Source organism: Canis lupus, chromosome 9, assembly GCF_011100685.1.
Source record: "Canis lupus familiaris isolate Mischka breed German Shepherd chromosome 9, alternate assembly UU_Cfam_GSD_1.0, whole genome shotgun sequence".
Lineage (NCBI taxonomy): Eukaryota > Metazoa > Chordata > Mammalia > Carnivora > Canidae > Canis > Canis lupus.
This window is the reverse complement of record NC_049230.1, coordinates 42,817,168-42,830,940: the sequence shown is the minus strand read 5'-3', so window position 1 is coordinate 42,830,940 and position 13,773 is coordinate 42,817,168. Positions and strand designations below refer to the sequence as shown.

The following is a 13,773-nucleotide window of genomic DNA, read 5'->3' as shown; positions in this document are numbered from 1 at the left end:
CGTCCGCAGCTTCCGGTTCCGGGGAGGGGCCGAGTTTTCTCCGAAGATTAGGGGCTGTGCGCTACAGCTAGGATGGCTGTGGTGTCGCTACTGTTGTTGGGAGGTTTGTGGAATGCTGTGGGGGCGTCCAATCTGGCTGTCGTTACATGCGGCTCTGTGGTGAAGCTACTCAATACGCGCCACAACGTGCGATTGCACTCACACGACGTGCGCTATGGGTCAGGTACTGCTGCCCGGGTTCGGGTGGGCTGGGAAGGCCTGGTAGGCTCCGGAGGGGGCGGAGCCAAGAGAAGATCTGAGGGGTGTGGTTTGGGAAGGTTAGAGGAGCTCGGGGGAGATTCCTGAGGTCTAGAGGCGGAGAATTGGGCGTAGTACCAGCTTCTATCCGGTGAGCTACGTATCGGGCACATTACACATGTACTTTTTAGGATTTATAACATTCCTACGAGGAGGAGACGATTGTTATCCTCATTTTACAGATGAGAAAACAAACTCAAATCGCATGCTCAGAGCCTTGCAGCTAGTGAATGACAGAGGCGGGGTTCGAACCAAATCTGTCCAGTTTCAAACCCTGCTTTCAGCTACTCCAGGGTGGCACTACTCAGTGCGGGAGAGACAGACATGTAGAAAATTACAGTAAGTGCTGTACCAAAGAAGTCTTGAACTCCAAGACCTCACTCTTTGTATCTTTCTATTCTAGCTGTTCTGCATCTTAAACTCGCTCTTCAACTCTTTCTCTGGCCTCTTTTTATTCAAACTTTACCCTACTTGTAAGAATTTTAAGCACTCATTGGAATTTGAGAGGAAACCGCTTAGAGGGCTTTATAACATAGGAAATTAAAATGCTTGGTTTGTGGGTTCATTTATAATTTAGCAGTTTGTTGACCCGTTCATTCATTCAGTGTAGGTTTAATAAACTCTTATGTCCCTAATATTGTTCTAGACACAGGAGATACAATAGTGAGCCAGTTAGCAAGTTACAGGAAAACAACTGACAAAAAAGAGAAAAGTTAGTGAGGATACGCAATGCATCTAGGATCATTGCTAGATTTCTATCTTAGATGACTGATGATGCTATTAGCTAAGAGAGCATGGGGGCTAGTCTGTGGTTTATGATTCTCAAAACATGTCTGACCAGTTAGACTAGGAAAGGAACTGAGTTGTTGTCCTTGGGATGTCTTATAATCCTAGCAGCCATTCAGTGAACACCTGCTGTGTGTCTAGCTTGTTACTTTTTAACTTGATCTAGTTTCCTAGTTTGATTCTACTAAATCAGTGTGGGAGAGAGGTCTGACAATAGGAATCTGTAGATTTGAAAACTTCTTCCGGTGCTTGTAATGGGCAGCTAGATTTGAGAACCAGATTCGGTCTGGAGCTCAAAAGAGATCTGTGCTGAGCCTGAGGTAGAGTTAAGTACAACATCATTGTACTGGGGGTGGGGGGAATTGAAGATGTGGGTAGAGTACCTGCGATTGCCCAGAATGAACTGTGGTTCTCAATCTGGTGTCAATTTGAATCACTTGAAAAACCTGTTGAAGCATGTATAAATGCTTTTGTCCTGATCTCCGATCAGTAAGTATTTAAGGGGCACCTGGGTGGATCAGTGGGTTGAGTATCTACCTGCAGCTCAGGTCATGATCCTGGGGTCCTGGGATCGAGCCCCGCATCAGGCTGACTGCAGGGAGTCTGCTTCTCCCTCTGCTCATTCTCTCTCTCTCTCTCTCTCTAGCAAATAAAATCTTAAAAAAAAAAAAATATATATGTATAGAGTGGATAAGGACTGAACTCTGAGTGATCCCAATGTTTAAGGGTGGGAGAGGAGTCTACAGCCATACCACTCTGAATGCAGTCCCATCTGCTGTCTGATCTCTGAATCATGGGGAGAGGAAGTCAAGGGTTGAATAAAACTGAAAAAATAGAAGACGCAAAGTATGGACTATAATTTAATGATACATGATAATAACCCAGGACCAAGTGAGCTGTAAGGCAATAACCAAGAAGTAAGGAAGGAGGCTTGGTTTGCCTCTTTTTTTTTTTTTTTTTAAAAGATGTAACAAACTTATTGTGAGCTGAGTGGAAGAGGCAATAGAGAGAAGCTGGTAGGTTGGCTACAGACGTTCACCCATATAATTGTGGTGCAAGGTGTAATGTGTTAAGTGTGAAAGGTGTCATTAAAAGGCTGTCAGGTGAGGCCAGGCTGACTGAAGGCAAAGCTAGGAAGAACAGGAGAGAGTAACAGGGCAGCCCCGGTGGCGCAGCAGTTTAGCGCCGCCTGCAGCCCGGGGTTTGATCCTGGGGACCCTGGATCAAGTCCCACGTCGGGCTCCCTGCATGGAGCCTGCTTCTCCCTCTCCCTCTCCCTCTGCCTGTGCCTCTGCCTCTCTCTCTCTCTCTCTCTCTCTCTCTCTGTGTCTCTATGGATAAATAAATAAAATCTTAAAAAAAAAAAAGAGAGTAACAAGGAAAGTGTCAAGTGCCTTTATTTATTTTTTTAGATTTTATTTATTGATTCATGAGAGACACCGGCACCCTGCAGGGAACCTGGTAAGGGACTCGATCCCAGACCCTGGGATCATGACCTGACCCAAAGGCAGACACTCAGCCACTGAACTACCCAGGAGCCCCTGTCAAGTGCCTTTAAAGAATTGAGTAGTAGATGAAGGTTTAGGGAATAGAATATCCCCAGAGTTTATATGAGAGAGTAGTCTTTCTGATATAACGACAGAAAGTAAAGCTTTGTGGGAGTTCTAGAGTTGGGCTATCTATGTTCAAACCCCAGCGCTGTCTCTTGGTGCTGTGTGACCATGGGTGTACTATTCAGCTTTTCTGACATTCCAGTGTAAATTGGGGATGATAATAATAATACCTACTTTAGAGAATATATACATGTATCAAATAAGAATATTCAGGCAAAAGGTTTGGATTGGTATCTCACATTTAGAAAGTGCTCAGTACACATTAGCTGACTACTACCAATTATTATTTGTATATTTTCCTTTTTAAGCCTGTAGCTATGTGTTTAACTTGGTGCCTTTTTTTTTTTCTTTTTTTTAAGATTTATTCATTCATGAGAGAGAGAGAGAGAGGCAGAGACACAGGCAGAGGGAGAAGCAGGCTCCATGCAGGGAGCCTGATGCGGGACTTGATCCTGGGACTCCAGGATCATGCCCTGGGCCAAAGGCAGGCGCTAAACTGCTGAGCTACCTCGGCTGCCCTAACTTGGTGCCTTTTAACCTGAAGAATTGTACCTCTTTAAGCAGTATTAACCAAATTTAGAGGACTTACAAATACTTTTTTTTTTTTAAGATTTTATTTATTTTTTCATGAGACAGAGAGAGAGGCAGGCAGACAGAGACACAGGGAGAGGAAGAAGCAGGCTCCATGCAGGAGCCTGATGCAGGACTCGATCCCGGGACTCCAGGACCATGCCCTGGGCTGGAGGCAGGTGCTAAACCACTGAGCCACCCAGGGATCCCCATAAATACCCCTCCTTTTTTTAAAGATTTATTTATTTATTTATTCATGAGACACACAGAGAAAGGCAGAGACATAGGCAGAGGGAGAAGCAGGCTCCATACAGGGATCCTGATGTGGGACTCAATCCCAGGACCCTGGGATCGCACCCTGAGCTGAAGGCAGACACTCAACCGCTGAGCCACCCAAATGTCCCCTTATAAATACTTTTATAACCTATTGATAGATAACTTATGGGGAATTCAGGACCTGCAGTGATTAATTGCTTGGATTAAAGTTGACAGCAAAAGCAAAAGCTGGTCTCCTTTTTATTGTGAAATGTGACAAGGTTTTGATTGTAATACATAGTAAGCATTGAATAATATTAAACAGACTTCTATTTATTTATTTATTATTTTTTAAATTTTTATTTATTTATGATAGTCACACAGAGAGAGAGAGAGAGAGAGGCAGAGACACAGGCAGAGGGAGAAGCAGGCTCCATGCACCCGGAGCCCGACGTGGGATTCGATCCCGGGTCTCCAGGATCGCGCCCTGGGCCAAAGGCAGGCGCTAAACAGCTGCGCCACCCAGGGATCCCTAAACATACTTCTATTATGTGATTAAACACCTGGCATATACCAGGGGCTATCCAGGTTATTGTATATAGGTGACTAATAGTTGTGTTTCAAAAAAAAATGGATATAAGTTAATTTATTTAGTGCCCTTTGATGCAAATTCTTAGTTTTCTGATATGCTACAGTCTTAAGTATAATTTATCGGAAAATAATGATGTTTATGTATTATTGTAATAACATATATTTAAGTATGTGTACTATATGAAATATAAACATTATTTTTCACTTATATTTAAATGCTGTAGATGAAAAAATTTCAAGCATAGAGTTTCCTCTCTCCACTCCTTCAAACCTGTTTTATGACACAGGACGCATTATTGGCCTTAGAAAAGAGAGGGATTAGGTTGAGCTCACTCTCCTTTCTTTACCTTTTTTTTTTTTTTTTTTTTTGAACTGCAGGTAGTGGGCAGCAGTCAGTGACAGGTGTAACCTCTGTGGATGACAGCAATAGTTACTGGAGGATACGGGGGAAAACAGCTACAGTGTGTGAGAGAGGAACCCCCATCAGATGTGGCCAGCCCATCCGGCTGACACATGTCAACACTGGCCGAAACCTTCATAGTCACCACTTCACCTCACCTCTCTCTGGAAACCAGGTGAGATGGCATCCTGTGGATCATTGATGCCCTGTGCATAACTCAGTTGAGTTATCTAATATTTTGGTTTTAGCCCTTTCTTTTCAAGGTGTAGATACTCTTTTTTGTGTGTGCAGACCTGGAGAATGCCTTTGTCTCATAAGTGTGAAGGAAATTGTTTCTGGTCAAAATAGACTTTACATCTAGATGAAATCAAGAAATGAGGAAAGACAAAAGGTATGTGTTAGCATATCATAAGTCATCTTGATAAATTCTGCAGTAAAGAAACCCAATGTTGACATAGGAAAAGATGTTCAACATCACTAATCATCAGGGAAATGCAAATCAATACCATAGTAAGATATTACCTTATACCTTACAGAATGGCTACAATCAAAAAACAAGAAATAACAAGTGTTGGCAAAGATGTGGAAAAAAGGGAACCCTTGAGCACTGTTGGTAGGAATGTAAATTGGTGCAGCCACTGTGAAAAACAGTATGGAGGTTCCTCAAAAAATTAAAAATGGAAATATATGATCCAATAATTCTAGTACTAAGTATTAGAGAAAATGAAAACACGAATTTGGAAAGATAAACGCACCACTATGTTTATTGCAGCATTATTTAAAATCACCAAGATATGGAAACAACCTAAGTGTACATCAGTAGATTAATGGGTGAGGGAAATATGGTGTATACATATATATGCAACAGAATATTACTCAGCTATAAAAAAATAATGAGATCTTGCCATTTGTGACAACATGGATGGACCTAGAAGGTACTAGGCTAAGTGAAATAAGTCAGACAAATACTGTATGACTTCATTTATATATGGAATCTAAGAAAACAAATGAACAGCAAAAAGCAGAATCAGACCTATTAGAGAACAAATTGATGGTTGTCAGAGAGGAACGGATTGGGGAGATGGGCAGAATGGATGAAGGGGAATGGGAGATAACAGGCTTCTAGCTATGGAATGAAGAAGTCACAGGGATAAAAGGTACAGCATAGGGATGTAGTTGGTGATAATTGTAAAAGCATTGTGTAGTGACCAGTGGTAGCTATACTTGCGGTGAACATAGCATAATGTATAGACATGTTGAATCACAATGTTGTACACCTGAAACTGCTAGAACAATGTGTGTCAACTATACTTGTAATAAACGTTTTCTAAATTTTGAATAAAAATTATTATTTTAGGGACGCCTGGGTGGCTCAGTGGTTGAGCATTTGCCTTTGGCTCAGGGCATGATCCCAGAGTTCCAGGATCAAGTCCCACATCGGGCTCCCTGCATGGAGCCTGCTTCTCCCTCTGCCTATGTCTCTGCCTCTGTGTCTCTCCTGAATCAATAAATAAAAGATTTAAAAAGAGGGGATCCCTGTGTGGCTCAGCAGTTTTGCGCCTGCCTTTGGCCCAGGGTGCGCTCCTGGGGTCCCGGGATCGAGTCCCGCGTCGGGCTCCTGGCATGGCGCCTGCTTCTCCCTCTGCCTGTCTGTCTCTCTCTCTATCATAAAATAAAAATAAATCTTTAAATAAAAAAATAAAAATAAAGATTTAAAAAGATTATTATTTTAAATGATGCCAACTAACCACATTAGGAAAATGAATTAAGTATTATCCCACTTTTTTAATTTAAAAAAAATTTCTTTTTTCTAAAGATGTTATTCATGAGAGAAACAGAGAAAGAGGCAGAGACATAGGCCCAGGGAGAAGCAGGCTCCTTGCAGGGAGCCCGATGTGGGACTTGATCCCCAGACCCCAGGATCACGCCCTGAGCTGAAGGCAGATGCTCAACCGCTGAGCCACCCAGGCATCCCTTAATTTTTATTTTTTAATTAATTAAAAAAAAATAAGCTCAATGCCTAATGTGGGGTTTGAACTCAGCACCTCGAGATCAATAATCACATACTCTACCTACTGAGCCAGCCAGGCCTCCCAATATTATGCCATTTTTTTTTTAAGCCTTGAGGTTTTAGGAGATAGCCCTTAATGACTGCTTCCCTCCCACCCCCACTTTGCACGTGGTTTTTCCTATTAGCATCTTATGTTAGTATGGTAAATTTTCTTCAGTTTATAAAGCAGTATTCATACATTGTTATCAGCTAAATTCCATAGTTTATTTTGATTTCCTAATTTTTACCTACTGTACTTTTTCTGTTCCAGGAGCACATCCAGGATATCATATTACATTTAGTTGTCATGTCTCCTCAGGCTTCTTTTAGGTGTAACAGTTTCTCAAACTCTTCTTTTTGATGACCTCGACGGTTTTGAGGAATGCTGGTCAAGTATATTATAGGGTGCTCCTCTCTGGATTTGTCTGATGTTTTTGTTACGATTAGATCAGACTTAACAAAGGTTTTTGGAGGATACCTGGGTGGCTCAGTCGGTTAAGCATCTGCCTTTGGCTCAGGTCATGATCCCAGGGTCCTGGGATCCAGCCCTACATACGGCTCCCTGCTCAGCAGGGAGTCTGCTTCTCCCCGTCTGTCTGCCTCTCCCCTAGTTTGTGCTCTCTCTCTTGCTCAAAAAAATAAAAATAGGGCAGCCCCCATGCGCAGCGTCCTGGGGACCCTGGATCGAGTCCCAAGTCAGGCTCCCTGCAGGGAGCCTGCTTCTCCCTCTGCCTGTGCCTCTGCCCCCCTTTCTCCCTCTCTGTTTCTATGAATAAATAAATAAAATCTTTACCAAAAAAAGAATTAATAAAAAAATAAAAATATCTTTATTTTATTATTATTATTATTTTTTAAAGATTTATTTATTTATTCATTCAGAGAGAGCGAAGAGAGAGACAGAGACACAGGCAGAGGGAGAAGCAGGCTCCATGCAGGAAGCCCGATGTGGGACTCGATCCTGGGTCTCCAGGATCACACCCCGGGCTGCAGGCGGCGCTAAACCGCTGTGCCACCAGGGCTACCCCTATTTTATTATTTTTTAAGATTTTATTTATTTATTCACGAGAAACACTTGGAGAGGCAGAGACATAGGCAGAGGGAAAAGCAGGCTCCCTGCAGGGAGCCTGATGTGGGACTCGGTCCCAGGACCCCGGGATCATGACCTGAGCCAAAGGCAGATGCTCAACCACTGAGCCACCCAGGTACCCAATAAAAATATCTTTAAAATTATATAGTTTATATAGCTTAGCGTGTATTTATTTATTTCTGAAATACTCCATAACTTTTTTATTGCAGTAGAAACTGAATATTTGGCCTTAAGGGTAATGGGATTAAAAGACAAGTGGAAGGACTCTGCTATTATTTATTCTGTTACTTCATTTAGTTTTCAAAATTATTGTAAAGGTGATACTGTCATCAGTTTTTAGAGGAGAAAATTAAGGAATTACACGGAGTGGAGATTCAAGATCTGCCAGTCTCCACAGTCCATTCCCCCTTTCAATTTGTGTTGCTCACCGGGTCTCTTAAAATATAAAGAGGCAGAAATATTTAAAGTCAAATAGCAAGAGTAAGACTGTAAGAGAAGATATAAGGCAAATACAGGATTACTTGCAAACTTAGTATTTGGAACATAATCCTAGGGCAACTGATTTCATGTCCTTTGTGTCTTTTTATCTTTTTCCACAGTTTGTTTATTATTTTAAAAGTTTTCCCCCAGTTTATTTTTATTTTATTTTTTTAAAAGCTGACTTTTTTCTTTTTTAAAATATTTTATTTATTTGTTTATTCATGTGATACACAGAGAGGCAGAGAGATAGACAGAGGGAGCAGCAGGCTTCTCGCGGGGAGCCCAGTGCACAACTCGATCCCAGGACCAGGATCATGCCCTGAGCCAAAGACAGATGCTCAACTGCTGAGCCACCCAGGCATCCTTCCCCCAGTTTATTTTTAAATACTGGAAAGCCTCTTATTTTTCTTCCTAGTTTTTCCCTCTCCTTTCCAAGCCTATGTGTCAGTCATGCTAATATTGCTACCATTTGTGTCTTTCAGGAAGTGAGTGCTTTTGGTGAGGAAGGTGAAGGTGATTATCTGGATGACTGGACTGTGCTCTGTAATGGGCCCTACTGGGTGAGGGATGGTGAGGTGCGGTTCAAGCACTCTTCCACTGAAGTTCTGCTGTCCGTCACAGGAGAACAATATGGTCGACCTATTAGTGGGCAAAAGGAGGTACATGGCATGGCCCAGCCAAGCCAGAACAACTACTGGAAAGCCATGGAAGGCATCTTCATGAAGCCCAGTGAGTTGTTAAAGGCAGAAGCTCATCACGCAGAGCTATGAGCCTGGAAGCTGTAAGCCACTGTTACCACACAGTGTTCATGACATCTGCTGCTGCTCCACCTTGGGATCCCTGCCACAGGTTCCCTGGGCAGTGGCCATGTCCCCACTGAGATGAAGATGCGTGACAGAAAACAGTGGCTGTGTTTGGAAGCTTTAGCCCTTCACACTTGAATTGGTGGTTCTTCCAGACTTTCGGTCAGTTCTTTTTGAGTACCGGACTTGCTGGTGAAGGAGCAGATGTTTTTATTCATATTGATAAAACAGAAACTAAGGGAGATACCTCTCTTCGTTGGGAAATTTTTACTCTTCAGAAGCTTGGCATCATGGATTATCAATGTGTGACTTTTACTCTTTCTCCAAAGTGATAAAGAATTTCATTATTAGTCACCAATGTTGTCATTTATTAAGTGTGCTGTTTTATAATCTGATTGGCCTTGGAGTCCTACACAAGTCACTGCTATCACTAGAGATGCTGGGAGCCTTACTTGCATCCAGATTTTTCTTCTGTTTTCACTTTTCTCCTAGCACTTCACTTTTACTAGATTTTGGCTAATTATGGCCAAAGACCCTGAAGGAATACAGCTTAATAAATAGCCAATGAAATGTTTTTTGGATTTGTTAACTGCAGTTGAGAAAAAGGTGTAGGGGTAGAAAGAGGAACCAATATTCACTGTCTGCTAAATACTAGATGCTGTATTATATATATAGATCTTACCTCCTTTAATCTTCACAGATACAGGGTCAATTTTACAGTAAAATAATACAGATTTTACAATACAGAACATAGAGGTTGAGTAACTGCCTGGATTCTTAAAGCTAGTAAATAAGAATAGGAATCTAGCTGTGTCTGGCTCACATTCTTTTTACTACACTGCAATTGTGTTTTGCTCTGTTATCTCTTTTTGGTAAATGTAGGGATATCTTTCTCTAAAAGGGGGTAGAAGACTTTTTGTCCTCTCTTTACCTCATTTCTTCCTGTCTGCTGGTCAATTCCAGAAAGTTTGCTCCTAGGTCTTTTGAGCATGGACGTGGTGAACAGAGGTGTCTGCCACATCTGCTGGAATTTCAGTGACTAGCCATCCTTATTTTTAGAAAGAATGATTTTTTTTTTCCTCCTTTGCTATATGGACATACCATTAAACTTTTGGGGATACCCGGTCTGTGCCACACATAAACCATGGCATTAAAAGGCTTAGTCTCTTTCACAAGGACTTGTTTCAGGAAATTGAGACCATGAACTAGTTGAGCTCCATCTCCATCCTCTCCCTGCTTTTCCTATTTCATTTACATTGATCTTTTGGGATATTTCCAGAAAAAAAGATAGACAAATCAACATTTAAGGTTATTGAGATACTGGAACTAGGCTGGAAACAGTCTGGGGGAGAAAGAAGAAAGGAAGTGATAGGAATCAGCTGAATAAAGGGAACAAATTGGACAAGATGAATGGGAGTATGGAGGTGTGTTGCAAGGTACTCCAACTTGGTTTGAACAGTTTTCACTGAGTTGTCAGGCCTTTCCTGAGGGTTTACAGACAAAGCCTACCTTGTTAGGAGGCTTCAGATTACAGTGTTTGAGAGATAAGTATGAATTTGAAACATGGTAGAGTCTTTGGGGAGAGGTGAAATGATGGATGAGAGGACTAGATAAGGAAACCAGTTGGAGTTAAAACTATGGGCAACCCAATGTGAAAACTGAAATGATGCTTTTTTGAAGGAATTGAAAAAAGTTTCCAAGTAAAATCTTGGAGGATATTTATGGAGATTAGGATGGAAGAGCAAAGGAATATGAAGTGCTTAGTTTGAAATCCTCGGAATGTTTAGCGTGTACTAGAGTTGAAAGGTACCTTTGTCCAGTTTCCTCATTTCACAGAGGAGGAAACAGGCAAAATGATGTTGATCCTGAATGGCCTATTTCCTGCAATTAAGTTTGCTTCCAAGGTAAAGTATTTGTTGCTGAGAGACAAGAACAGTATTCTGTAGTTCTGTCGTATTCCCCCAGCCCACTGACCAGATTGTGCTATATATACTGTAGACACTGAAAACTTGTCCTATGAAGGGTCCAGAAAATTGCGTTGCTCACACAGTAGGTCAGTACATGTTAATTGACTCGAACAGTATTCAAACAGTAAAATGAATGAAAAACTCGTTCCTTTGTGGATAGAATGAGGTGGGAATTTTAACTGATGTCCTTTAGTTCTTGGTTTCCTCCTCAATGATTTTCAGATAAGGCTCGTATGAAAGGGCAGCTGCTTCTTGTGACCCAGGGTTATACTAGTACCCTCAGTCCGGACCCTAAGTGGCCAAGCGGGCTCTATAATCACCCTAGGAAAGTGCTTTAAAAGTGGAGCGCCGCGGCCGAAATGACGAAATGAGACGGCGGAGTCTGTAGCCAGCCCGGGAACCGGCTCAGACTCGGTCTCGGGTAAGCCCCGGGCTCCGCATTTCCGGGTGCGGAAGGGTGGGTCCAGGGGCGGCGCCTGAGTGTCAGTCGGCGCGAGTTCCGCCCCCCACCCCCGCGGTCTGCTCTGGAGCCACGCCCCGACTTCGCGCAGGCAGCCAGTCGGCCCTGCCAGATCGCGGGCGGGGAGGAGTGCGGCCGGGAGACAGCTGGCTGGCTGGCGGGCTGTGGGGGGCGGGGTGCACGCGCGCCAACGCTTCCTTGTCCGGGGCCCTTCCTGTGCGTGCGGCTGCTCGGCCTGCGGCGGCGCAGAGCGGAGCGGGCGTGGGGGGGCCCCGGCAGGGCGGGGGCCGGAGCCAGGCCGGGCCGGGGCCGGGATGCCCCTGTTCTTCTCCGCGCTGTTGGCCTTGCTGTTGGTCGTGCTCAGCGCCCTGTTAGGCCGGTGAGGGGATCCCGGCCACAGCGGCCGGGGACTGAGGAAGCAAGAGATTGAGGAGGGGGCGCTCGCCTGAAAAGCGCGCGGGAGGGGAAGGGGGCTGGAGTGGACGGTGCGCGGGCGGCGGAGGGGGAGGGCCCGAGGGGGGCCGCGGAAGGGGCGAGCGGCGCGCGGGGGGCCGGAGCGGGGGCGTACGGCCCGAGCTGGCAGCTAGAAACTGGGAGTAGGGGAGACTGAGAGCGGGCGAGGCCTGAGGGGATGCTGAGACTGGGAGCTGCATAGGTGTGTGAAGAGGGGCCCGGCTTGGTGGTCTCCCCTTCCCCCCGTCACTCGCCCCTGAGTGTCCCCTTCACCAAGCGCAGAGGGCACCTGCAGCCTCGCCCGAGGCGGAACAGGTCTGGCTACCCAGGGGAGAGTGGCGTTTGAGCCGGCCGGGTGTGACCCACAGTGCCTTCTCGCGGACACCTGTCTGGAGAGCGGAGACAGAGACCCCGTGGGGGAGTGCGTGATGATGGCACATCTGACACAGGGCTGCCTGTATTTCCACTCCCCTTCGGGCCTCTTCTTTCTTCCTCTGGCGTTCCTAAGGATTGCAAGGACTGCTTTATTTGTTCCCTACTTAGGAAGTGGGCTGTAGTTTGTCTGATTTCATCTGGGTGGAGGAGGACTGTCCAGGGCTAGGTAGGGTCTTGATCTTTGTGGCTGAGTGTGACAGTGTTGTTTTGGGAGACCAGAGAGTTGCCCAGTAGATCCAGCTTTAGGACATGACCTTTTTGCCAGGCGTTTTAGGACCAGGAAGGGGTGAGGACAACCAACATTGGGAGAGGGTCCTGTGGACTTACAGGGATTTTTCTGCAGGTGGTTTGTGGTCCGGTTGGTCACCAAGTGGTGTCAGCGAAAGCTGCAGGCGGAGCTAAAGATTGGCTCCTTTTTTTGGATCCAGAATGTCAGCCTTAAGTTTCAGCAACACCAGCAAACTGTGGTGAGTCTTGGGGAACTCCCTGGGTATGTATGTGGAGTGGACTCAGCTAAATTTTAACTTTTTATTTCTTTTTTTCCTAAAATTCTGGGTGGCTTTCCTAGGCAACCCAGCCTTGTCACCTCTTTGTCAAGATGATCTTAGAGTGAGTTTGGAAACACTGGGACTGATGCAAGTTGTTGAGTTAAAAATGCTTATAAGGCACAGAGTGTTCAGGGTATGTATAGTAAGAAAGATACAGAACTAAGCACAGAAAAAAGATAATAGGAAATAGAAAAGCTTACTGTTCTAATTTAAGAGGAGAAATAGCAACATAGTCATGAAAGAGAAATACTAAGCAAGTTCAATCAGTGTCATTGTCAGGAGCAGATACAGTGCTGAGGAGAGAAGTTGGTGGAAATAGAGTGAGAATATTTAGTGGAGGGGCTATCGCACTTCCTCCTCTTCTTGCAACCTTTCCTGGCTTCAGGCTGCTCACAAAGCTTTCTTCTCCACTGTTTTAGGAAATTGATAGCCTGTGGATTTCCAGCAAACTCCTTAGCCATGATCTGCCGTGAGTACCCTATATCCTCACTCTTCTCTTGGGGAATATTTTGGGATTGGGGTTCGCAGAATGTCATTCTACGGAGGCCTCACAGCTCAAGGAGGGGGCTGGGGTTTTGCTGATATCTCTCAGTTAGCCTGGAAGCTATTATTTTGTGAGACAGATATCGACAACTACTATGAGACTGTTCTCCGTGATTTGAGTTACATTTTTACAGAGGATGGGAGAGTGAATGTGACGGAGGGGTGGAGACTGCTAGGGAAGGGCTGGATCTGATGGCAGTGAGATTTCTCTTCTGGGCAGACGCTATGTGGCATTGTGCTTTGGAGAAGTACGTATCAGGACGGACCTACAGAAGGTTTCTGGCCTTTTTGCCCCATTTTCCCAAAGCACTGGGGTACATCAAAAGGAACTGTCTTTCAGTCCATCCTTACTGAAGATCTTCTGTCAGGTGAGATACTTCTCCCACTTTCCTGGACTATATAGTAGGGATGGCTGGCTGTAGAGTCATAGGTGGA

The 13,773-nt window shown here is 44.5% G+C and overlaps 2 protein-coding genes across 3 annotated transcripts in view; both read left to right on the top strand.

The window, feature by feature from the left end:
• The first annotated feature begins 9 nt into the window (after window positions 1-9).
• Window positions 10-9,506, top strand: SDF2 (stromal cell derived factor 2). The gene is made up of 3 exons (XM_038548265.1): window positions 10-223; window positions 4,491-4,687; window positions 8,612-9,506. Exons 1-3 carry the CDS (start codon window positions 73-75, stop codon window positions 8,897-8,899), a joined length of 636 nt encoding a protein of 211 aa, XP_038404193.1. The 5' UTR covers window positions 10-72; the 3' UTR covers window positions 8,900-9,506.
• A 2,084-nt stretch (window positions 9,507-11,590) lies between these two features.
• KIAA0100 (protein KIAA0100 homolog) overlaps window positions 11,591-13,773 on the top strand; it is a 29,950-nt gene continuing 27,767 nt past the window's right edge. For both annotated transcript variants that reach the window (XR_005364708.1, XM_038548244.1), the window contains exons 1-4: window positions 11,591-11,738; window positions 12,591-12,714; window positions 13,215-13,264; window positions 13,559-13,706. Coding sequence is in view for 1 of the 2 variants with exons in the window: in XM_038548244.1 (XP_038404172.1) it covers window positions 11,674-11,738; window positions 12,591-12,714; window positions 13,215-13,264; window positions 13,559-13,706 (387 nt within the window). In the remaining variant the exon portion in view is untranslated. The remainder of the gene's footprint in view (window positions 11,739-12,590; window positions 12,715-13,214; window positions 13,265-13,558; window positions 13,707-13,773) is intronic.

Bases quoted from the DNA above. Each gene is read 5' to 3' on its own strand.
- SDF2 (XM_038548265.1), top strand. From the start codon at position 73: ATGGCTGTGGTGTCGCTACTGTTGTTGGGAGGTTTGTGGAATGCTGTG. The intron at 224-4,490 runs GTACTGCTGCCC...TTTGAACTGCAG, and splicing joins CGACGTGCGCTATGGGTCAG to GTAGTGGGCAGCAGTCAGTG. The intron at 4,688-8,611 runs GTGAGATGGCAT...TGTGTCTTTCAG, and splicing joins CACCTCTCTCTGGAAACCAG to GAAGTGAGTGCTTTTGGTGA.